Here is a 24,252-nt window from a genome sequence, read left to right as displayed (position 1 = left end):
TTTATGCAATATTTGATGGGAGATGGTATTTTTACACCGTACACGATGACTTATTTAGGGTTATTTTTCCCAGAAAACGTAAGGGAAAATTGTAACTTATGTCAATAATAAACCGAGATGACATGCCACCCTCTTAACCACTGTAATATCTGATTGTTCACGTTTTTATTCTCTTGAGGCCTAAGTATATTTCCACGCTTCCAGCTAAGAAACTTGCTTAAATAACCAAACCAAACAAATCAGAATTTATCCTTTTCCATCATAACCTTTGTAACAAAAGAAAAGGGATTAAAACGTAGGGTTTTTATAAAATTATAAGTAGCTGCATGCATGTGACCGCAACAAAAACCCCATGCATGCATTAAAGTTTACAATAATGGTTTAAAAAGTGGAACTTTCTATAGATCTTTTGGTAACGTCAATTTTCATGTCAATAATATAAACATGATAAAAATTATGACGTAAGAGAAAGCTTATTAAGACCGAAAGAGTCCCTTTTACATTTTTCTTCCTAATTTAAAAAACAAGATGGCAGCTCAAGGTGGCGTAAAATTCCATCATTCTCTCATTCCTAAGATAATTAATATTGGGGAATATATATTTTAGTAAACTTGGGGATTTGTGAGAATTTAGCGTAACGAACTATAAATGGGATTAGACTGAGAAGAAACTTAAGGATGTTGCTTGACGCATTTGGCATCTCTCTCTCTCTCTCTCTCTCTCTCTCTCTTAAGCTTCTTCTTCCTCACAGCTGCTTTGGGTTTGGGGTCCCTTAATTCCTTTCCTTCCATGATTCCATCCACCCTCTCCCTCCCTCCCTCGTGCCTCGTTTGCTGTGCAATATCTCAGTCGTGAGCCACCACACGTGCTGCATGCCCTAATATACATATGATATATATGTTGGAGTCATTTTTAAGCCATGTAACATTCTCTGTTCCATTAGATATTCATTAGTTATTGTTTAAAAAATCAAGATTAGTTACTTTATTAGCATCAACAAGTTTAATTAAAGTATGTAAAAGGTTGCTACCTTGCCCATGCACTGAACGCGACCTATTATATTCTTTTGTTACCTTTGTGGAGCACTCTTGTTTGGTCAAACTCAAGCAGACAAACCTAGATTTTGGGGTCCCTTTGGCCAACAGCACCCACTAAACTAAGTTTATCAAATAATTCTATAAGAGGGCCAATAATTTCTCAAACCGTCCAATAATATCTAATAATCTGTTAATTTAAATGGTTAAAAGTGTTAGGATTATAGGATGATGTGATGGACTGCTGAGATTGTGACAATCAGTTTTGTTAGAGTAGATGTTGTTAAGGTGTTAAGTACGAGAGTAATAGACTCTATATGTCTCAATGTACAATTCAACAACCTATTCAATGAAAGCTTTCATTTTTCTTTCTTAACATGGTATTAGAGCAGTTTTCTTATGTATGAAGTCCAATAGCCACATGTGCTCCACGTCATCCAATTTGTATGTCACATGTAAGGCTTAAAAATTAGGGTTCTTTAGATATAGACCCTTGAAACTCCTATTTTCCAAATAAAAACCCATCTAAATTTAAACATTCAAATAAAACCCAAATTTCAAATAGCCTACCATGTAGACAAATATATGACCAACTATTACAATACAATTACAACTTATGCCATAGAATCCTAATTTGGTCAATAAATGTTATTACTCATCCTAATTATGATGAGCAATTAAATCCATATGGATATTTTACCTTTCTTGTATCATAAATATTAGCAACATATATAAATTAATTTCCCAAATTTAAAAGAGAAAGACAATCTTGTACGGAAAAAATAATATTGTTTGAATTATGTAATTACCTACATACAAATTAATTTACCTACTTATAAAATATTATACTAATAAACCTGCATTTTGAATCATGTAATTACCTACATATAAATATTATACTAATTTACCAACGTTTAAATTAATTTACCTACTTATAAAATATTATACTAATTTACCTACATTTAAATTAATTTACCTATTCCAAAAAAAAAAAAAATTAGTGATATTAGATAATGTTCGAATGTTGTGGGTTTGTGCTTGTAGGCAATTAAATAAACTTTTAATCTAATGCACATAAATCATGTAGGTAAATTAGACCATTTTGAAGGTAAACTAGACCCTTTAAATTTTGGTTTGATGTAATAGGTAATTAGACTATTTTGTAGGTAAGAATTGTGCGGAACATATAGCTTTTGTTTTATGTATTAGGGATTGGAATATTAGCCGAAGCTGTTTTAGGTTTATTGTTGTGTTGGTAGGTAAATTAACTTATATATGTAATGCACAAAATTATGAAATTAGTATTATTATTTTTCAATTGGCACGTTATAACAATTTGAAAGTTAATACATTGAATATAAAACGAATGGCATGAATTATTTTGTAAAATATATAAAATTAATTAAATGAATATAACAAGTAACTGATCCAAAAACCCATCCAAGTATTAATAGGGGTAGTTTAGGCATTCAAAAAATACACAATTTGAAAAGTCAAACTTAATTAAAGAATTTGTTTAATTGAAGGCTAGTCAATGGGCTTTATTCAAGAAAACAAAAGGAGATGGGTTTTAGTAGAGGAAAATATAGTTTCAAGGGGTAATATCAAATTTTCAGTAAAAATTACTACACACTTCAAATTATGTGTTCCATATCCCCCTTTCCATGCATGGCTTGTAAAACCAACGCAATAATATGAGCTCAAATAACATGTAGTTACTAGAATTTTAGGAAACCATATCTTACTTGTTTTGTTACAAATCTCTTTCCTTACCTTATTACTTTTTCAATATTTTATAACACTCAAATATGCAATCAGAGCACACTAAATCTTGCTTCTTGAAGTTAGTTTATGGAAAATTTCTAGGATGGCATCTTTTAATCACTACAAGGAGAAGGAAACAAAACCGTTTAGGATGTGACACTATATATATATATATATAGTACTGATGATCGTGAAGAATTTCTAAATACATGCCCCACCTTTCTCATTTTTTTCTTTTCCATGATATAAAGCGCAACAGCATGAGGAGCGTGGATATGGATTACATCAATTGAATCAACTTTCAAAGTTTGAAAAATATACAACGTGAAGAACAGTGGTGATGAAGTGGTAACGTCGCCTGTTGCTGGCTATTCGTTGGACACCCTTTATGACCCTAAACCTTAAAAATGCCCCAAATAATTAAGTGAAGTTGACCTCAACTCCTGTCATCCACCTCAAGTACTCCTTCGTTGAATTAGAGTGTAAGGCAGTAGAGAATTTTTCAGTGAACAGGGAATACGTTCAGATACATTAAAAATTTTCTCTTAAGACAGCAATGCAGTTTTTGCGAATGTAAGGTTTGGGATGATATCAAAATGTGTTCTTTTTAATTTTTATTTTATTTTATCAAGTTAAACACATTTTGTTGCAAATGTAGGCCAAACTACTTTTGTATTACTTTTTTCTACTAGTTATCAATCATTATACGTATTATGTATTCCCTAACTAAGATCTCCGCACTGGTCTGAAAAAATCAGGAAATCTGTAATAATAACGTACTTGAAGATAAAAAAAGAAAGAAAGAAAGAAGCTAGTTAGCATATCATCACATCCAAAAGAATTAATACATTTTGATATTTTGTTCAAATTCAACCCAAAAAGTAGGTCATTATTTACCAATATTTTTTTTTTCTCATTGAACTTATTTTTTTATTCTCTCCCCACCTCTCCTTTCTCCCAATTTAGGATTGAGGACACACACACACACACACACACACACACACACACATATCTCTCTAAGATTCTAAAAGATGTTAGGCGCTAGGCGGGTTTAAGTAAATCTATTATATTTCGTGTAAATAAGTGTTTGTTTATACTTAAAATATATGTAATTTCATTATAAACTACAAAATAGAATGACATATATATTATGAAGTATTGGAATATAATGAAAACATGGGGAACAAGCACATAGTGTGTGTTCATTTAAGTATTCAACAAGTCTCTTACAATTTATTAAAAAAATAAAATACAAAATGAAAGTCATCTATTTTCTGTCTAAGTGAGTCGCAACCTAGGCTGGTCTGGGCGAGCTAGGCAAGTGCTTAGGCGGTCTAGCTGGGCGCCTCAGCAGGTCTAGGCGCCATTTCTTAATTTTCAAACACCTAGGCATTAATCGGGATGGTGACCAGCCGCCTAACGCTTAGAACATTGTATATATCCGAGTAAAAAGTTTGAGAGAAAGAAGTTCCCCCACTACAACAAATTTGGGGACCGCAACACAAGTACTCGCTTGTGGGGATTTCTCAATTAGAAATGGGGGCTTTTGAACTTTAATCATCGAAAAATTGAAATTAAATTAAAATATAGTGTTAGATTACATATGGTTTATAGTCCTTTGACGTGTATTTTAATTCAAAATCTCATATTCTAGTTTTGTTTTAATACTTAATGACACATACGAAACATATGTAAATACATAAGATCCTGAAATATATTAAATTGAATTGATGTACCTAACATTTGTACTGAAATGTATGTATCGTAATAATATTAAAATAAACTATTAATGTACTTGAGTGTATGTACCAAAAAGTATATTGAATGTCTGATATAAATATATCAAGATATATTAAATGAATTAATGTACCTAAATGAAGAACACAAAGTATATCATAATATCTTACAAAAAAATTAGTTTACCTAAATGTCTACAACAAAATATATTATGATAAATCGTAAATGCGGATGAGCAAGATAAGCGGAAGATGGGGTGGCTTGCCTCCTCGTTCCCTTTTACCTATGCCATGAAGCTCATGGGCAGGTTATCTCTAATTGGATTTCCTTTTCTAACTGGGAAATGAAATAAAGACTAAATGTAATTAATAGATTGAAATTAGGAAGAAAAAACAGAAATAAAATATCAAAATATAAAGTAATATGAGGTGATTAAATGTATGCTGACATGCATGGACATTCAGTTAAGGACTAAAATTAAGTTTTAATCTTACATAAGATTTTATTTTAACAGTAATATTTTTTTAAGAATTTTAACGAAAAGCTTCTGGTACTGATCATTTATCGAAAAATCACATTTTTACACTAAAAAATCAATCTTAGTACTATTCACTTTACCTTTTATTTTGTCTTTATCGTTAAAACTCAAAGTTTTCAAGCTCTTTTAATTAGTTTTCGTTATTTTTTTAAGGAATAGAATGAAGTTTTCTATTGAAAATGTCTAGAGGAATGTCGTGATTTGGTTTTAAATGAAATTTTCTCAATAAACTTGGGGAAGAGCTTAGATGAGGAGAGTATTGGACGACGTGATAAACTCAAAACGAGGAGCTCAACAATATTGTTGAGTTCTTGCTGAATTTAGATAGCTAGGTAGAGTTTCCAAGTGATTTTTTTTTTTTTTTTTTTTATAGAAAATTGATGATTTATTAATGACTAGTAGTATTAAAAGCGAAAGGAAGACAACTTGATCCCTATCATGAAGGATTAGGCAAGCTAGATTACATATTAGGGTTCGATCGGCCGATCTAACTATGCAACTTACTCCTTCCCTCCCCTGGCTCTAAATTATATTAAAAATTTAATATTATTCTGATGTAACAGCTTCTAGAAGTGAATTAGCATATAACATCAACATTCATTCCAAATTGTGACTCGATAGGAATAAATATGTATATATATGCACGTCTCTATCTGAAAATTGTTTGTGTGTTAGCATAAAACCCCACGTCATTTTACATAAATCAATTAAATAGGCAGACTTTCTAATCCAAACTCGAAAGCAAAGTTTAAAGAATGATTAGAAAAATAGTTAACCTCAAAGATCAAACATAAGGCATGCACCTAAAACACACAAATCCCATATAAAAATAAGAAGAAAAGCACGATAACACTGGTAAAGTGGCCTTTCGGGTTGTAAGATATGCATGCACCTGTACGGAGTTCCGGCTGCTACGTCACGGTTGAGAGCTCCGTTTTAGCTAACAAGTTTGTTTGCTTCATTTTTCTTGTAATTGACTTGGTTACAATATAACGTACTCACACCAATTATTATCTAATGAGTGTGATTAGTTTGTTATAATATAAGGTTGACTCTTGACTACGGTGATCGATCGATCGATCGGCCGTCCAAAGAGCCCACAATGTGATCGTCTATTCTCATCAGCTTAATAGATATAAAGAGGCAGAGATTAGGTGGTGTACAAGAAGCAATGGTTGCATCACTACAGATAATGCATACAAAACCCTGATGTTTTGGTCGGCATCTAATTATCTTAAGTTCCTTGACAAAAAAAAAAAATGGTTGTCAATTTGTGTTTATTACCTTATTTGCTAAGGGTGATAGTAATCCTATAATTAGTAGCATTTTATCCATCATCCCACTAGCAAGTTCCTCAACTATAATTATTCTTCATTCCTCCATTTTTTCTATTTTTATTTACCGGACAAAGAAGGGCCTTTGTGTGGTGTAGCTTTGGACTCTTCCTTTTTGTGCAGATAAGTTTGAGTCGCACAACGATTCAGTTGGGCTGTTATATCCTAGAAGAGACATGTCAAGAGATATACTGTTGCACCGGTTTGTAGACTTTTGTCAAACCATAATGACTTGAATCTCCTTAAAGAGAATGAGATATACGCATCTCAACCTAATTATCTACACGCTTCTTAGAAAAATATCATTTTTTCCCAATAATTTTCCCGAACATATCTTAAGTTAACATCACTAACGGATTACTAATAGATTATGACGTGACCCCAAAACCACAAGTCCTTCTGGTTTAGTTCATTTCGTCCTGTACGTACATATGTCTTTTCGATTAATCGACCCATAGCAATATTTGAATCGACAAGTCAGTCACTTCTCAGTCCCTTGGCTTTATAGGACGGTTTCTAGCTAACTTTTTAGATTTTCTTTCTTGAAGCTTCTTTGGGATAATTTTATTAATTTCAAGTGTATATATTGTGTGTGTGTGTGTGTGTCTATATATATATATATAAACGACTTTCTTCGTAAATTTTTTTTTTAATCGGCATTAAGGCATGCTAAGCACCTATTCATTATTTAATTACAATGTCACTGGCTAAAACTTAATCATATAGGCAGATATATTAGTAAAATAAGTGTTGACATAGCTAGTCATGTTTATATTTCAGGCTCAACCCACCTACTTACAAGTTTTAAAGTTGACAGAATCATGCAGTTAGTTTACAAGAAAGGCTACTAATGATCATGATTTGTTTTCCATTAAATTTGTGAAGCACTCTGCATGGGATTATCATTCATAAGCTCAATAATGTGACACTGTGCTTTCGATATGGTAGATTTATACTTAAAAACAAAAAATTATATCTAACTAGTTGTATTCAATTATGTGTCTTTTTTTAATCTAAAACAACATAAATTTCTTTGAATGTGCGAAGATTAACCAATACACAATACATAGCTTAACAAAAATTGGGGATAACCAATAAGCCCATTCAACAGAAAGATGCAAAACAAAAAAGAGAACCCTAATCCTTATCTTGCTAAGGCAGAATGCAACTGGTGTCGCTGCCCCCGCCACTTCCACCTTGCCAACAACTATAAGGGTAGCTTCCCTAAGAAAATTAACACCGCGTTGAATTCAACGAAGGCATTGCAGCAAAAAAATTTCAAACCCGCAACAACAGAACGTCACCAACCAGATTCGCCACAACAAACGACGCACCGTAAAAGAACCACTAGATCCAAACCACAGTCACAAACCCCTACAAAAAGAACCAAAAACGCAAAAATGGAGAAGGAGATGGGGTTAAGAGGCATCTTAAACACCCCCTTGCTTTGGGCTAAGCCGCAACACGCTTGGCCCCATATTCCGGCATGCCGGTCATGTGAGGGATGGTACGGGGAGGATTGAGATATGATGACGGCCAAAAGAGATTTGCCACTTGTAGCTTTGAGCGAAGGATGTGGGAGTGCGGTGTGAGAAGGGGGATCTTATGAAGTAGATGGAAGATGGAGGCTGTTAGGGGTTGAAGAAAGGCAATTACAAGACAAGAATTGGGTTTACCGAAGATAAAACACGGTAATAAACACCAAAAATTTGACGAAGAACACCGAAAAAATGGTGAAGCACGCTAGGAAACCAAGCCATCCACGAAGAGCATGGCTGGACAATCATGAGTCGAAAGGGAAAGAGAGAAAGAGAGGGGAAGCGGCGTTGTATTTAATTATGTGTCTATACCGATAATGATAGAGAATTTTTTTCCCGAAAATATCAGAAATTAACCCTAAAGTAGTCCCATTTTCTGGTGAAACCCTAGAGTAGTGTTGATCTAGCAAAAAACAAGGATAATAATATTTACGCACTAATTTTTACCTCCCACACATTTTTGTAAATTTGTGATCATTGATCTTTATAAGTTCATTAGATCAAACAAGCAAAAATTAAAAAATATGTGTAAGAAGACAAAATAGGTGTGAATAGCACTGGCAGTGATTACCGCCATGAGAATGATGTTATTTACCGCTTTCAAATCTATAAATCCCAATTCCTTTGCAAATCTGCGATGTGCACTCCAACTACAAACTCTTTGTTGGCATCAGATTTGCCCCCACCACTAAATCACAATCTTGAACCTAAATTCACCACCGATATCATGTGACCATATCATGACTGGTGTGGACATAAATACAGAAGCACCATCATAAAAAAGAAGAAAAACTGACATAATAATATAATTAGCTTTTCAAGATGTGCATGATTTAGTACTTTCAGAACAATAAACTCGCTGGGACTTGTTCTTCTTTACGTTCTATCTCGCATGTCACGCAATGATTCATAGGACTGCGTCGTCGCTTGTTGACTCCGCAATTAAGAAACAATGAAAAGGAGAGATTAGAAAATATAGAATTGTATGCTAATCAAACTTTAGGAATCGGCCCTACTTGTCTGTCACGGAGACAATTATTTTTTCGGTGTAACCGGAAAGTTTGAGGAAAGCAATCACACAAATTTGACAAAACAAATTACACTTGATGAGATTGGTTACAATACTTACATATATTTAATACAAAATTATAATATGAGGGTCAGTTATATTCATGTGAATATATGTATTTAATGCAACTACCTCTTAACTGTCGAGATGGTGATTGTATTGAATACATATAAATATTGTAGTCAACCCCACAATTTGTATTGAATAGTTACATTTCTAATTGTATTAGGACATTTTGTGATAAAATTAACACATGTCAGTTTGTGCTACAATTTGTATTGAATGGTTAAGTTGAGACAATATCAGTCTTATTAGTAGTACTTGTAAGTTGTTGGTCCAACTTTGAAATTTTAACATAGAACACATAATCGGACCAGTGACGTTACTAATTCACTCAAATTAGAACATGCAGATTTGTTCTTTATTTATATTATGGTATTACCTTAAAGCATATCAACCTCGTCATTCACCCTTAATACCCAACACGTAAAATAATACACTACGTGATTTTGTTCTAATACTTATGAAGATTTCTCCCAGGGGAGAGAGTTGTAATTTTGTAATACTGTAATGCTCAATGACTGCTCAGTGAGACATGATTAGGACACCGTTTTTGTGCTGTAATTTCCTTGGCAGACATAATTGCAATACTAATAGCGAGCACATGGTTGCATGGCAAAATGATAGATAAGGAATCCAAAGGAAATGATATGAAGTAAAGGAGAAGAAGATCAAGATTATTGCGATGCCTTTATATGTATCAAACATGGTTTGATGTTGTTGGTAGACCTCAAAACAATCACTAATTACGTTTTTCAAATCTTCCAACCACCATTTGCTTCCTTAAAAGGACCATTTTCTACCAACCTAGATTTCTTGGTTGGTTGCTTTATCTTATGGGGTAAATTTGGGATAATTATGCCTCAGTAATCCTAATATATACATGGTTATTTTAACTTTTACCGTTTTTGTTAATTACAAGAAATATTATTCCTCTGAATAAAATTAAGAAAATGAGGATGGTTTCTCTTCTAGTAAATAACCTTCGGAAAGAAAGCATTCCTCCCTCTTGCCTGCATCTGAGGGATTGGGCGCTCTAGTAGGGACATTTTATGGTGTTAATTAATAAGAGGAGGTAGAGTGAATGATTTGCCAGGTGGGTTTTTACCAACTTAAGTTTTTTTAGAGAAGTCAGAAAACGCGAGCGCCCCATCATAATTCTGTTTTTTATGACCTACGGGTCTTCAGTCATACTACCGGATTTGCCAATAATTTAGGTAGCGAAGTCTAAGATGAAATGACTGATTGGTTTACTGGTTTGTGACTTAGGTTAAGCTCTGTCTCGGAACCTTGCAGAGTTAGGAGTAAAGCATCCGGAGGTTGGCGTATCTTGTTCGTTCAAGATAGAGAAAAGAGGGGTTTAAACCAAGATGCAATGAGTGAAGAGAAAATCCTCACCTTAACTTTTGATCCTTTGCATCATTGAAAAGTTTTCATCATTGCGAAGCCATTTTCCAGAGCTACTCCTTCCTTTCACATATGGGTCAAAAGTCAAAACTTTTGTGCTTTAATCCACATCATATTGACTTGTATGCAGAAATTATTGAATGTTTGGGTTTGATCTAGCTGGAGTTGTATTTAGTTTTTCCTCTTTTGTTTCCCAAATGATTTCCCACAGCTGCTGCTTTCTGCTGATTACTTTGAGTAACCAACACTCTTTCCCTTATTATTTTTACAGCTGCGTCATGATAACAAGGCTATCAAATTTGTAGAAGTAGCTCCTCTTCTAGTATTTAAAGTCCTTCCAAAGTTATGATTGGGCTTTTTTCTTTAAATAGCCCAGGAAGCCCACTTGAACTGTGAATAAGTTCCTCCTGACCCAATAAAATTCAATTGGGCTTCATGTGATAGAATGTCTCAAGCTAATAAGTTTCTCTCTTAAATGAGTCCATACAGTTAAGCCCAATTCAAGCTGGGCCTCCTTAAATGACCCGATTTGGTTATGGCAATCTGACTTCGACCTATCCTGATTCTGAATCATTACCCTAACCTTCCCTCACTGCTTGGCTAACACCGGAAGCAAAGACTATCACAAACCCTAACATTAGACTCATAGAAATCATTACAAATTCTAAACTCCGAAATGTAATTGTGGTGGAGAGCTATAAAAACTCGGCACGTGATGTAGTGCACTAAGCTTTTGGACACCCTCCCGTTAGTCTATGGATAGAACTCACTCCCAAAAACCGGCTTGTAAGAGGGATGTGCTTCAAATCTCAATGAACTACATCAAGAATTTGCCAAGAAGAAAACCAACGATAACTTCTCCAACACATTACAATACAAGTCAATGTATTTGAGTACAATCTAGTCTGGTGAAATATGGCCTAATACGGCTACCAAATGAGGCTTTAACGTTACAAATAAGACGTGATTGTTATGTCTGTTCGAGAACTTTGGATAATCATTGGATTCAAGCTTGTGTTGATGTTGTGTTATACGTGCTTCATACACATTGAATTGGGTAATAAACATTACCTTATGTGAGAATATCAGATATCTACTTGGCCTCCTTATACGATGCCCTCATTGGTTGCAATCAGTTCTCAGATATATTGGTGACTCTGACTTGTAATGTAAACCACCAGTTTGTGATTTTTCCAGGTAAGCTCAACAACTGGAGGTGGAGGGAATGAAGGGGCCCACTTTCAGATTCTGCATGCCACATGGCAATCCAAAAGCCAATCGGACACCACTCTCCTATCCTACAAGATAAGCCCTTCAATTCTTTACATTAACTCTCTCTCCCCAAACACTCCAAACCCCCCATCCAATTTCACAGATCAAACAAGCAGCAAGGTTTGGTTGAAGTCTCACAAAATGGCCTCCGCTTGGGCTTCCTCTTCCGCCATTGCAACCGTTGCCGTATCTTCACGGTAATTAGTAATTAATTAACTTAATGTTGTGGTTAATTACTTGCTCTTGCATGGTTTAGTGGAAATTTGGAGCTTTGTTTTTAGTCACGTTTGCTTAATTGATACAACAAGGATATGGATTATACTGCAGCTCCCAGAAGGGTGGGGCTACTTTGGCAGCGACCAAGGCTTCTTTCTTTGGTGGAAGGAAGCTGAGAGTGAGAAGCTTCACAGCACCCACCGGATCATCGTCATCTTTTACAGTACGTGCTGCTGCTGCTGACCCTGATAGACCTCTGTGGTTTCCGGGAAGCACCCCTCCACCATGGCTCGATGGAAGGTCGGTCCAAAATGTTTCGTATACCTACATATAAATGTTCTCTTATCGGACTGTCTAGCAACATTTAGTCTTTTTTGTTACTAACATGTGAACTCTAAAAATAATACTCTATATTCTATATGTTTCTTTATATAGTCTACATCTTCTTTGCTAGTTTCTGATTACGTGTTTATTATGCCACAATAATGCAGCCTCCCAGGAGACTTTGGCTTTGATCCGCTTGGTCTTTGTAAGTTCAACACCAGTGTTACTAAACCCTAACCCTAATTCTCACATGATCTCTAAATGCTGATGAAATCTGTAACTAATAATGTTTATTAAATTGTAAGTACAGCATCTGACCCAGACAGCCTGAAATGGAACCAGCAAGCGGAGCTTGTACACTGCAGATGGGCAATGCTCGGCGCAGCCGGAATCTTCATCCCCGAATTCTTGACCAAAATTGGCATTCTAAACACCCCATCATGGTACACAGCCGGAGAGCAAGAGTACTTCACAGACACCACCACTCTCTTCGTCGTTGAACTTGTTTTGATCGGGTGGGCCGAGGGAAGGAGATGGGCGGACATCCTCAAGCCCGGGTCTGTTAACACAGACCCAATCTTCCCCAACAACAAGCTCACCGGGACAGATGTTGGGTACCCCGGAGGGCTCTGGTTTGACCCACTTGGATGGGGAAGCGGCTCGCCTGAGAAGATCAAGGAGTTGAGGACAAAGGAGATCAAGAACGGAAGGCTAGCTATGTTGGCTGTGATGGGAGCTTGGTTCCAGCACATTTACACTGGGACTGGCCCCATTGACAACCTCTTCGCTCACCTCGCTGATCCCGGCCATGCCACCATTTTTGCTGTAAGTGCAATTAGTACAGTTTAAATTGATTTACACTAATTTGAGAACATGTTTAGGGTTTTCTTAATAGGGTTAACATGTATTTGTTTTGGTTGGTTTTTGACAGTCTTTTTCCCCCAAGTGAGGAAGGAAGGAGAATTATAATTGGGACTCAAGTGCGTGAGGAGAAGGGGCAACGTTGGTAGGACTTAAAACTTGTAATTTGATTTGCTTGCCTTGTGTACAAAAATATATTTGGAACCTTCGTTCCAATATGTATGAAATCAGCTGGTGACCTACAAAATCGGAACTTATAAATATGTAGACTACTGTTTTGCGATATTGGAGGGAACTATCGAACCTAGAACTACAAATGTATTAACAAGTGTTCTAAATCACTCGAGTTACAAATCCACTTCAAAACGATTTCTTTTTTTCGTGGAAAGAACTCAACTTGGGATTTATTTGGACCACAATATTCATTACGAAAAGGTTAAACAACATGAACTTCTAAAAAATCCAAATCCTGGTTTGTGTAGACAGGGAGAAGATGCTCAAAGCCTCAAACATACAGTCAGATTGCAGTCTTATTTATTAAAATTAAGCGATTTCGAAGTTTCAATCATGTGAACCGATGTTCTTATCTAATAGCTTGGGAATTATATACAATAAAACCGGTTACAAGGTTTTACTCAAAATTAAACGTGCGGATCTAATAAACTGATATAAGCTGTATATTAATCACGATTTAATATCATTTTTAACAAGCTTTAATTGTGCATATGGAATGAGGATCCTCTTTGGATTCTCTTTGTGAGGATTTTGGGGATCCATAAATCATGTATGTTTATCATATATCGTGTGATCAAAAATTATTTTAAATTTTTTATTTAAAATTGAATACAAATAGTATCTGACAAAAACTGACCACACACTATACAAAATACGATGAACGGACATGATTTATAAATTTTCAAGATTCTCATAAAAAGAAGGGAGCTTTAATGAAAAGGATCTAGGCCAACAAATATTTAACCAAAAATCATCCCAAAATGTTATTTAACCAAAAGGGCTCAAAGTTTAATAAAAAATCATCCAAAACTATTGTCAACGGGTCAAACTTACAAGCCCAAGCCGCTACAAATCTACGCTTTCGTAAATATCCTTAAATGATTTAATATTGTCATGACTCTTCACTAACCTCAACCCATAACGAAACCGCCGTAATAACTCTTTGTCTTCATATCAAATCGAATTCCCCCATTTAAAAAACAACCAAATCAAAGTTGAAAAATGAAGCATTCATCGGAACAAAGCTGCCTAAACAAGTTCAAAGAAGTTTAATGGCAGAAATCGACGAAAAAGTGTCTGGAAAAAAAGAAAGAACCGAAACATAAATTGTTTCTGGAGAACCCAAAACATAACACTGATTCTGGAAAAAAAAAAAATCAGATTTAGTGTTTGATTTATCTGTGCACAAACAAACACTGTATTTGGAAAGAAAAGAACCAAAATCTAGAAACAGTAACTTAAATTTCAGAAACAATGACTTAGATTCCAGAAACAATCTATGTTTTAACCTTTGACTGTTTCTTTTCTTTCATGCATCAGTTGATTATATTTAAGAAACAGAGTGCTTATTTTGCTTTGAATCCAAATACAATGAATTTCACTATTTCTTTTCTAGCTTACATTTAAGAAACAGTATGTCTATTTTATTTGGATTCCGAAACAGTGACTTAAATCCAAAAAACAGCAACTTAGATTCCAGAAACAGTGTTACTTAAAATTCAGAAACAGTGACCCGTCGTTATTATTGAATAGCATGCAGATCTCAAATTTATTTTATGGAGAAACAAACAATGAACTTCACTGACGAAAAAAAAATTGAAAAACAGTACCTCGAATACACTATGAATAATAACGACGATCACATTTCAACGAAATAATACAAAATATAAATTAAATAGCATGAGGATCTATAATTTTGTTTCAAAGAAAAAGAAGGTCTTTCAAACAACAATGACCTCCATTAACGACAAAAATCTGGAACTCAACCTAAAAAAATTAGGGGTAAAATTGATAAATCATAATTTATTATAGTTTGGTCACTTTTAGTTAGACTACTTTAATATGGACCTTGTACTAATCATTAAACAAAACTTATAACATAGGTTTTTATTAAAACTAAAATTTTTCAAATTATTTTCATTAGTTTTCCTTATAAAGAATCCGAAAACGATTATCGTTCGTGTATATGTAATCAGAATCTCCTCCCCTTTCATCTGAAAGTTGTACAAGGTACTTAATCATCCACTTGGATGCCAAGTTGCCAACTAACATCCACAAGGCTCTCAGCCTCAACATAATTTAATCAGGAAGGTGAGCTCCAGATGGAGTGGAGGCACTCCCAGATTTAACCATCAAATCATGCATATTATATTCAAAATCTAATTTATCAATCATTTCCTTTGACCAAGACATTGAAATTTAATCCAATGTTATATCAAATTTCAATAGTCCGGATCCCCATACTTAATGAATTAGAAAGAAATGATTCGAAAATGATTCATTTCCATTCCCCACAAGTTGAAAACAAAAGGACAATTATTTGTTTTGGAAGCATTCAGCTTTTATGAAGCTAAGGCTCATGGAAGCCAAATTCATGTTAGTTGGTTTGGAGATAAAAAAAAAAAAAAAAAAAAAAAGTGATTTCCGCCCATTCTTTCCGTTACCACACATTTCTGAAGAATTACAGGATAAAAATAAACACTAGAGAACTGAAAAAGAGACATGTACGGAAATCATTTCTCGAAGAGAAACTGTTCGGACCAAAGTCCTGAAATCAACACCAGATTAGTTAGTTAACTAAACACAAGGATTGGACGGTAAGATTTCTGTTCACTCGTTAAATTGCCAAACTCTGGTTCTTGCTTTGTAGTTTGCACAAAAGCCCAAGTTACAGATACGAAAATAAACCCAAAAAAATGAATAAACACAAACTTTGTGGCCACAAGCAATAAATTAAGCAGCAAATACTAAAATTCTAATTAAACTTGAGTAAACTAAATTGTGAAATTCAGTGGAACCCAATACAATTTACACTTAAAGGTAACTAATTTATCAATTAAGCAGACAAATTTAGTTATAAAAATATATTAATTTGAAGGAAAGTCACCTCATTACAGCCGAATGATGAACTCTCACCTCCTCTCCTTCTCTCAAAATATCATTAACTTACTATAATACAAGATCTAGTTTTTTGTAGTTTCTACAATTTTTTTTTTTTTTTTTTTGGAAAAAAATTGTGAGGAAAGAGAGAAATTCTCTGACTTTCTAATAAGAAGCAGAACTGACCCAGCTAAGACGGAGGGTTGGGACGCTGTACGGAGATCTGAACCGGAAGTGGCCGACCCGTACCCGACCCACCACAGCTGCTACATAACGTACGACCCGACCCGGCACAACTCCGACACCCAACATCGCCGTCGGACCAGCGGGAGCAGAAGCACGAGACCCGACCCGTTCCGTTACACCTGGGACACCGCGGGAACGGGCCGGCCATGGTGTTCCGGTCCATGATCGTTTTGACCAAGACCGCGCCCGCCAAGACGCCGAGACCGGTGGCCAGCTGAGTCAGCACGATCGGACCTCCCATTGTTGCTGATGTGGCAGATAACGAGGAGAGAGCAGAAAGAGGGAGGAAAATAAGCGAAAGGTGTAGAATGAAGAATTTTATTATTTAATTTTTGGGGTTTTATTGCAAAAAAATTGAAAAATTAAAGTGGTGAAGGGAATGAACACGTAAACGCCGCTGGGTGGGATTTTTAAGCACGTCGAAGATTTGGAATTTTGCGGACGTGTTTTGTATTTTATTGATTTTTCTTCCTTCCACGCTACTGGTAGGATTGTACCACTTGGTTTTTTTTTTCTTTTTCTTGCACACCGCTGGAAGATTTTCTGGTGTGATAGGCCTGAAAAACATATTGTGTTTGTCACGTTTGTTGAGAGTTTATATTATCTTAACAAGATATATCGTGTTAAATTTATTATCTTAACAAATTTTTAGGAGGCGATTCGATTGATTAATGGGTTGTGTGTTTCGTCTCAGACTAACAAGGTTATTTTAGTGTCCTTTCGCGTTGTGTTAGTAGATCGGTTAAAAAATTGTCAAACTTAGGTGTGATGTTAATTAGTTTTGAAATTTTTATGGATGTTAATTAGTTGTCAATTCATTCCAGTAGGGAGACAAGTCCTAATATAATTATCAGACTTATCCTTCCCGTGGATGAGAGCACTTATATAGATCATTTTAACCATTACTGTGACATTCAGATCCAATAATACAATGTCACATATAGAAAAACCTAAATATGACGACATTGTCTTGTTGAGTAATTTTCCCGCTTCATAATTTCCTACTTGAAAATTCACGTCTTTGCATCCTTTTTTATCACATTTTATGAATTAGTTGGCTAAACTCTAAAAGTAAGTAGTGAACTGGATCTTTCTGAAATAGATTTCACTATTTGCTTTAGAGTTAACCAATCCACATTGGGAAAGGACCCCCAAAAATCACCTTACGAACTATATAACATAATACCTAGAGATTCCCATCATCGCCATCGTATGCCGCTCACACCTCAACATTTCCAAGCCACTTTTCTGTTCGATCCGGAACAAAAATAAAAGAAATGAAAATTTATCATAAATCTATTAAATGCCGATGTAAGAAAAATATCGAAAATGAAGATAAAGAAAGAAAATTAAAAAAAAATATTATGAAGTTAAATTGTGAAAAAACCATAAGAAAATTTTAAGTATCTAAATAAAACATCATTAAAATATTGAATTTAATAACGATACTCCTGAAGAAAAATGAAAATATCAAAAAAGTCTTGATGATATTCTCAAACTTTTAAACCATGTTCATAACTTAGCTTCAACAAGTATGTGGATCTAGAAAGTGATTAGAATTCAGCTTCAAACAATGAAATTTCAGCTTGAACAATCTTGATCCTTGAACTTAATACTTGGAAGTCATAAATGAATATCTAGAATAGCGATTTTGATCAAATCTAAAATGAATATTAGTATATGAAAAAATTCAAATCGAGATATGAGTAATTACTTTGTTATACGAACTATGTTGGTTGATGAACTTCAAGCACAAAGAGCTATCTTGGGCAGACCTTTGTCTCTAATTTTCATCCCCAAAACTAGATTGTTTCTCTGAAAATTTCTCACAATCATGCTGTTAAATACTGATTTTGACGGTCTTATTGAGGAATGAAGATAAGAACATATCAACATAAACATTGCCAAAAATCTCAATTGAGATACGTTACCAAAAAGTGGGGATATTGAGGAAATTTCAGCGAAATTGTAGGCACACTCACAACTTTGACAATAGTACACGAACATTAGATCTTTCCTAGCCCGACATATAATTATATAAAATACTGATTTTGACTTTTCTCAAAAAAAATTTCACAACCAAGTTGTTAAATACTAATTTTGACAGTCTTATTGAGAAATAAAGATAAGAACATATCAACATAAGCATCTACAAAAAATCTCAATTGAGATACAATACCAAAAATGGAGATATGGAGAAAATTTTGCAAAACTTAGACATGCTCACAACTTGGAAAATAAAATAAAATATTTCACTCCTAATTCAGGAACAAAAAAAAAGAATGCAATGTAGGATGAGGGGTGAGGTCAAGCATCACGCTAGGCAAATTATTGTCCATCTGTGGGACTAGTGCCTGAAAGGCAAAATGGATGTCATGATATGTTCAGGGCGTGTCAAGCCTTGTAAAATGTATGTCATGACATGTCAAGTCTCACAAAATGTAAATAATTATCTTGACGTGGATCGTTGCTCTACTAACTCAAGTAGTTTAAGGCGTGGTAAGTGACCCCACACGTATAAGAAGATGGTGACCAAAATTAAAACACTTTTACTCTCATCATACATCAATCACATTATTGCTTTGCTTAGTTACAAGTTCACACTATCAGGCTTGGTGATATCCAATTTAAGTGTAAATCTTTATGAATATTTTGCTCCAATCAATGTTTCCTAAAGTTGAACAACTTATTTTGTGATTGGCGCGGTGTATTCTATTACGTTATTTAAGTGAAAATAGCATATTGTAACAAGTAGTTGATATGGCCGAGTTGGTCTAAGGCGCCAGATTAAGGTTCTGGTCCGAAAGGGCGTGGGTTCAAATCCCACTGTCAACATTTCTTTTTCTTTCTGGTTTTATGATTTTAATTTTAATTTTTTTGGGGGCTAAAGTTAGTTTGAATTTTAATTTGCATTTAAAACGGAGAATATTGAGCATAAAAAAACAATTAGCATCCATTAGCTTCAATTTTTTTCCAAAGATGGTACAAATATTTTCTTAGGCCCCAGCACAACCTACAAAATCGAGTTGTGGAAAAACTACAAATTTGCACGGCAAGAGCATATGTACTATGAATTAGGCCCAGTTTGATATTGTTTTTTTCACTAAAAATTGCTTCACTTTAAAGTTAAGCAGTAAAAAAAGTGTTTATTCTGCTTATTTTAAAAGCTACGAGCTCCAAACAACAGCTTTTAAAAGCAGTTTGTAGGTTACTTTTAAAAGCTGCTTTAATAAAAAGCAGATTTAGGTCTTTAATAAATATTTTCAATTGTTGTATACCTTGATTAATTTTTTTTTAAGTGACATTATTTAGCTTTCCACACGCATTTTATTCTTTAGAGAAAAAGGTAAACACTACCATTGTTACCACCATCATTACCTCCACCGCCACCATCGCTACCACCACCACTACCATCACTGCCACCATTGTTACCACCATCGATGTCGCCATCGCCACCACCACCACCACCATGCATCATTACCACAACTGTCATCGCTGCCACTACCACCATCATTGCCGCAACCACCACCACTATTGTCGTCACCCCCACTCCTACTATTATGAACATTTGTTATTGTATACATTTATATCACTTTTACATTAAATTTTACCAAACGCTTTTACGTTGCTTTTTATACTCACAACACTTTTAAAATTCAGTTAGCCAAATGCTCATTAGCTTTATTTTACATCTGATCATTCTTAAAACACAGCAAAAACAATTTTTTTTAAAAAGCACAACAATCCCAAACTGACCCTTATTACAAAAAATAACAAACCACTCCCAATGATATTATCACACACGTTAGATTCAATTTCACAATCAAATGACCGATGCCACTTGCATTGCTCCATTTCCTTTTTCTTTTGGATAATCAATGATGCCTGCATTCATACTTATTTTCTCTTGTTTCTTCTTAACTTGTAATGAGCCACACATTCACGGGTGCAAACCCACGTCGTTGTAACTCTCCCACGTCCTTGTGTAGCACCACCTCCTACAATTCTGTATCGCCAAAAATTCTTTCGGAAACCGAAAATTCAATGAGAAGGAATTTAACTGTATCGTCAGAGAAATGCTTCTCAAGAGGCACAATTTCAGCATTTTCTCCATCAGTGAATACCCGAGGCACGCATCTACCATGAAAGCATTCCCTCGATTCCTGGCCATAAGTAGAACATCACCGCTTCGAAGGAACATTGCTGTTGGAGGATCCTCCCTAAGCTTTCCGCCCAAAAGGAAAATTGCTTTGCAGCCTGAACCGAGGAAAGTGAGACATTTGTTGATGAACAACCAGGATCGAAAAACAAAAATGAAATGGCTACCTCATGCTTACGGTAGGCTTACTCCAATCAGCTTCTATGTCATCAAGATGTCCCCAAGCATATCACCTAGACAAAAAACCAGAAGACACAACAAATGTAAATTCCATGTCATCAAGGTGGCCAAAGTAATTGACTATTGCACCTTCAGGCTGGAACTCTTCACCCAGAGGCATTGCAGGTTTTGCCAGTCTTTTAGCCAGGGACAAAGCGTATCAGGGATTTTGTTATGTGGAAGAGAAACATCATAGTTCCCTTGCACCGTGAACATAAATTTATTAGTTAGGTATGTGTTGTGCGGCAACTCGAATGCATCAAACATAACCTCAAAGTGAACTGATTTACCAACAAATATTAGAAACTATTCATTTCCTACGAAGGGTAACAATTATTTCTAGCATGAAAGCGTAGTTTCTGTTTATTCTCGCCTAAATCAGGGTAGCGTCCAAGTGGTGTGCAACGTTTGTTTAGTGAAAATGCACAATGCGCGATATGCTTTCTAGATTGAAAAGAAAAATTGGACCAACGCCTACCTTGGACCATTCAAATTGCAGGCCAAGGGTGCTCCAACGCAGTTTCTGCAATAAAATTGAAGCTGAAACTGATTTTCCTGAGTTTCCCTTTGGTGACACTAGATGTTCTTCAAAGAACTTCCACCCGTGGCAGTTGGCACCCCCTTTGCTGACAGCAGAATTACATTCAGAATCTGAACTCCCTTCTGCAGCCAAGACTTTTCCCTCGTTCGCCGCAGATAATAAATCATTAATTGACCCCGTAATATCCATACATCTCAATCGGAAAAGAATCAATAGAAAAGAAAGAATCTGAATTGATCGAAATGCATTGTCATTGGTTCTATTAGAGGCTGCGGGAAGCTGGTTAAACCCTCCTCTGTCCATTGGCATTTTTCCTCTACACTCAGTGCTCCAGGAATGAAATAAAATCCTGTAAGGTTTCCAAAAGGAAGGATGTATATGTTACAACATTGGTGACTCATATACCAGGACTTCACATTGCAGCATTAACTAATTTATGAATTCAAATCCATAAAACTATTTATTTTTTGTTCAAGCGATATTTAAATTAATTTAATCTAAAAATACAAAACAACGAATTAAAATGAACGCCAACTTTACTACGCCCGGATCCGCATTCTCAAATCCGTCAATTCAAATTCCCATAAATAGTTGAGTTCATAAAATAAAAAGACTTTTATACCCTCGTAAGCGGTAAACCAACCACAATCACTCCAAATGACTTTTATACCCTTCGTGATCCCCTCACCAACGCCAATTTCAAAGGATAACTTCGTCCTTCTAAATTTCAAAGAATGTCCTTTATTTATCTTTTGGGACAGAAAAAGAAAAAAAAACACACACACACACACACACGAAACAGTCTGTTCTCGGAATCGAAAAAGGACCAGAAATGGCGTGCAGGACTGCGCTCCGCTCCGCTCTGCTTATAGAAGCGTGGCGACCCGTTCATCTCGCTCGGAGCTCCGCCTCCGCCTCGTTCAGGACCCGCGGATTCTCCTCCCCCAGGCTGAGCCGCCACTTCAGGACCCGAGACATCCACTTGGCGCGACGGACTCACCCCAACTGCTCCCACAACGAAAACTCGCCGGCTTTGTCGGAGGACGACCAGGGCCCGCCGCAAGAGGCCATCTTGAAAGCAATTTCAGGTTTCGCTCGCCGCATAGCCTCCGAAATTTATTTTATTTTACCTTAATTTTTTCTATTTGTGTGTTTTTGACTCGTTGGTGTTGGAATTGGATGCAGAGGTGTCGAAAACAGAAGGTAGGGTTGGGCAGACGACGAATGTGGTTATCGGAGGCACGGTGGCGGATGATTCTACGAATGAATGGGTCGACTTGGATCAAAAGGTATTGGGAAGGCCATTGTCTTAATTTTGACTTAAAAGCTCATTAATTAAGTTTTAAGATTTTTTATGAGCTTGTGTATATAAATGGTATGATTTTGCGCGCGCGCGCGTGTGTTTTAAGGTAAATTCGTACCCGACTGTTAGAGGGTTCACAGCAATTGGAACTGGAGGGGATGATTTTGTGCAAGCTATGGTTGTTGCTGTCGAGTCCGTAATTCAGCAACCTGTTCCAGAGGTATGCATACTTACGGTGTATATATATATATATATATATGTGTGTATGTATTCCTTGTTGTGGATGGCTGTCATTTCAATTCGTCGATAGATATATTTATGAATTGGTTGTCGAATGCATGTTGCAAGCATTATGCGTACCAGTACCTTGCTGAAAGCAAGCCATTAAGTGGACATACACTTCTGGAGGAAGTTGTTTCCCTTTTGGGTGAAATTTTTGTAAGTAGTATTTCATTGGGTGTATCAATGTTCATGAATACGTAGGAACTCAGGTGCATGAGTAAATGCTTTTAACCACTTGAGCTACAATCCCCGTTCTTTATTACTTGTGTACTGAGTGGTTCAATAGGAGATGAATAAAGTAGGCAACTAGCAGTTAAATTGGAGTTGACTTCTCAAGCGTGTAAATTTATGGACTGATACAAGTGAATCATGATAGCCAGGGAGGTGCTTGTTGTCATAAAGCATGTGAGGACATATTGTTGCAATGTTTAGTATGTGCCAAACTATACGCAAAGATGTGGTGCATTTGAGTTGTTTCTTAGACTTCTGTGTGAATCCTTGAAATTACTATCAGTAGGCTTAAGGTAATTTTATTATTCATTGGGGTCAAGGGGAGACCTTATAGCGATGTATTTTACCTTGCCCTTTGTGTGCTCTATTTTGTACAGAACTTTATGATTCCAACCAAAGTGTCACTGTAGCTCGGGGACAATAAGATGTACTGATGGACAGCCTGAGGAATATGGCATGTGAAGCAGTTATGAGAAACTAGGAACAGCTTTGACCAGTGATCATGATGGAAAACTAATCATGGTTTATGCAGTTATCCACTGAGAAATATCTTATTGCAAGCTCAAAGCTCCTAAAGAGGAGTGAGAAATGTGCTCAAAAACGATGTTGAGCGTTATTAGGTTTGAATTGAAAATGCTGTGCAAAGAGTTCAGCAAGGCTGCTATGTGGTAAAAGGAACTATTCAACTCCTCTATTGAGTGTAGTAGGTACTTTGCCAACATCTATTAAGAAAGAGGGACCTGTTGGCTAGAAAAATGTGGTATACATCCTGCCCTTAGTGCTCATAACTGAAAAAGGCTCTTGAAGTGAACTTATTGAGGGTTACATGGAACCAATCATAGGGATACCTACCAATAGTTGAATTGACCATAGGGCTATCAGAATGCGCTTTGAAGTTTAGATTGTTGAGTGTAAAATGAAGTTATGAACATGGCCAATTAAGATCAATGGATGCCAAATTATTATCTTTTTTTGAGTTCCATCATATGGGTATTTTTTACCG

At 35.6% G+C, this 24,252-nt stretch overlaps 4 protein-coding genes and 1 non-coding gene across 5 annotated transcripts; 3 read left to right on the top strand and 2 right to left on the bottom strand.

Annotated features, from left to right (window-relative positions):
* Positions 1–11,788: 11,788 nt before the first annotated feature.
* On the top strand, positions 11,789–13,439 carry LOC103961459 (chlorophyll a-b binding protein, chloroplastic). The gene is made up of 5 exons (XM_009374005.3): positions 11,789–11,950; positions 12,081–12,269; positions 12,461–12,498; positions 12,604–13,118; positions 13,225–13,439. The coding sequence occupies exons 1-5, from the start codon at positions 11,895–11,897 to the stop codon at positions 13,240–13,242; spliced, it is 816 nt and encodes a 271-aa protein (XP_009372280.1). The 5' UTR covers positions 11,789–11,894; the 3' UTR covers positions 13,243–13,439.
* A 2,798-nt stretch (positions 13,440–16,237) lies between these two features.
* On the bottom strand, positions 16,238–16,755 carry LOC103961454. Its single transcript, XM_009374001.3, has one exon. It carries the CDS (start codon positions 16,753–16,755, stop codon positions 16,459–16,461), a length of 297 nt encoding a protein of 98 aa, XP_009372276.1. The 3' UTR covers positions 16,238–16,458.
* A 2,513-nt stretch (positions 16,756–19,268) lies between these two features.
* TRNAL-AAG lies at positions 19,269–19,349 on the top strand. The gene has a single exon. It is a non-coding gene; the product is annotated as a tRNA-Leu (tRNA).
* A 1,163-nt stretch (positions 19,350–20,512) lies between these two features.
* LOC103961504 (alpha-ketoglutarate-dependent dioxygenase alkB) lies at positions 20,513–21,834 on the bottom strand. The gene is given in 7 exon segments (XM_048574713.1): positions 20,513–20,679; positions 20,682–20,777; positions 20,842–21,042; positions 21,045–21,092; positions 21,361–21,611; positions 21,672–21,699; positions 21,702–21,834. Coding segments are annotated over 7 exon segments (924 nt in total).
* Positions 21,835–22,265: 431 nt separating this feature from the next.
* LOC125468256 lies at positions 22,266–23,859 on the top strand. Its single transcript, XM_048574712.1, has 4 exons — positions 22,266–22,521; positions 22,619–22,722; positions 22,843–22,956; positions 23,782–23,859. The coding sequence occupies exons 1-4, from the start codon at positions 22,266–22,268 to the stop codon at positions 23,857–23,859; spliced, it is 552 nt and encodes a 183-aa protein (XP_048430669.1).
* Positions 23,860–24,252: the final 393 nt, after the last annotated feature.

This window comes from the organism of the source record quoted next, unplaced genomic scaffold (genome assembly GCF_019419815.1).
Source record: "Pyrus x bretschneideri cultivar Hongxiangsu unplaced genomic scaffold, Pyrus_bretschneideri_v1 Contig74, whole genome shotgun sequence".
In the NCBI taxonomy this organism is placed as follows: Eukaryota; Viridiplantae; Streptophyta; class Magnoliopsida; order Rosales; family Rosaceae; genus Pyrus; species Pyrus x bretschneideri.
This window is presented reverse-complemented; position numbering and strand designations above follow the sequence as displayed.

What these genes read in the sequence shown, in the direction of transcription:
- LOC103961459 (XM_009374005.3), top strand. Translation starts at nt 11,895, where the DNA reads ATGGCCTCCGCTTGGGCTTCCTCTTCCGCCATTGCAACCGTTGCCGTA. An exon ending in ACCGTTGCCGTATCTTCACG is followed by an intron (nt 11,951 to 12,080) that starts GTAATTAGTAAT and finishes ATTATACTGCAG; the next exon opens with CTCCCAGAAGGGTGGGGCTA. An exon ending in CTTTGATCCGCTTGGTCTTT is followed by an intron (nt 12,499 to 12,603) that starts GTAAGTTCAACA and finishes TTGTAAGTACAG; the next exon opens with CATCTGACCCAGACAGCCTG.
- LOC125468256 (XM_048574712.1), top strand. Translation starts at nt 22,266, where the DNA reads ATGGCGTGCAGGACTGCGCTCCGCTCCGCTCTGCTTATAGAAGCGTGG. An exon ending in CATCTTGAAAGCAATTTCAG is followed by an intron (nt 22,522 to 22,618) that starts GTTTCGCTCGCC and finishes AATTGGATGCAG; the next exon opens with AGGTGTCGAAAACAGAAGGT. An exon ending in TTCAGCAACCTGTTCCAGAG is followed by an intron (nt 22,957 to 23,781) that starts GTATGCATACTT and finishes TGGTTTATGCAG; the next exon opens with TTATCCACTGAGAAATATCT.
- LOC103961454 (XM_009374001.3), bottom strand. Translation starts at nt 16,755, where the DNA reads ATGGGAGGTCCGATCGTGCTGACTCAGCTGGCCACCGGTCTCGGCGTC.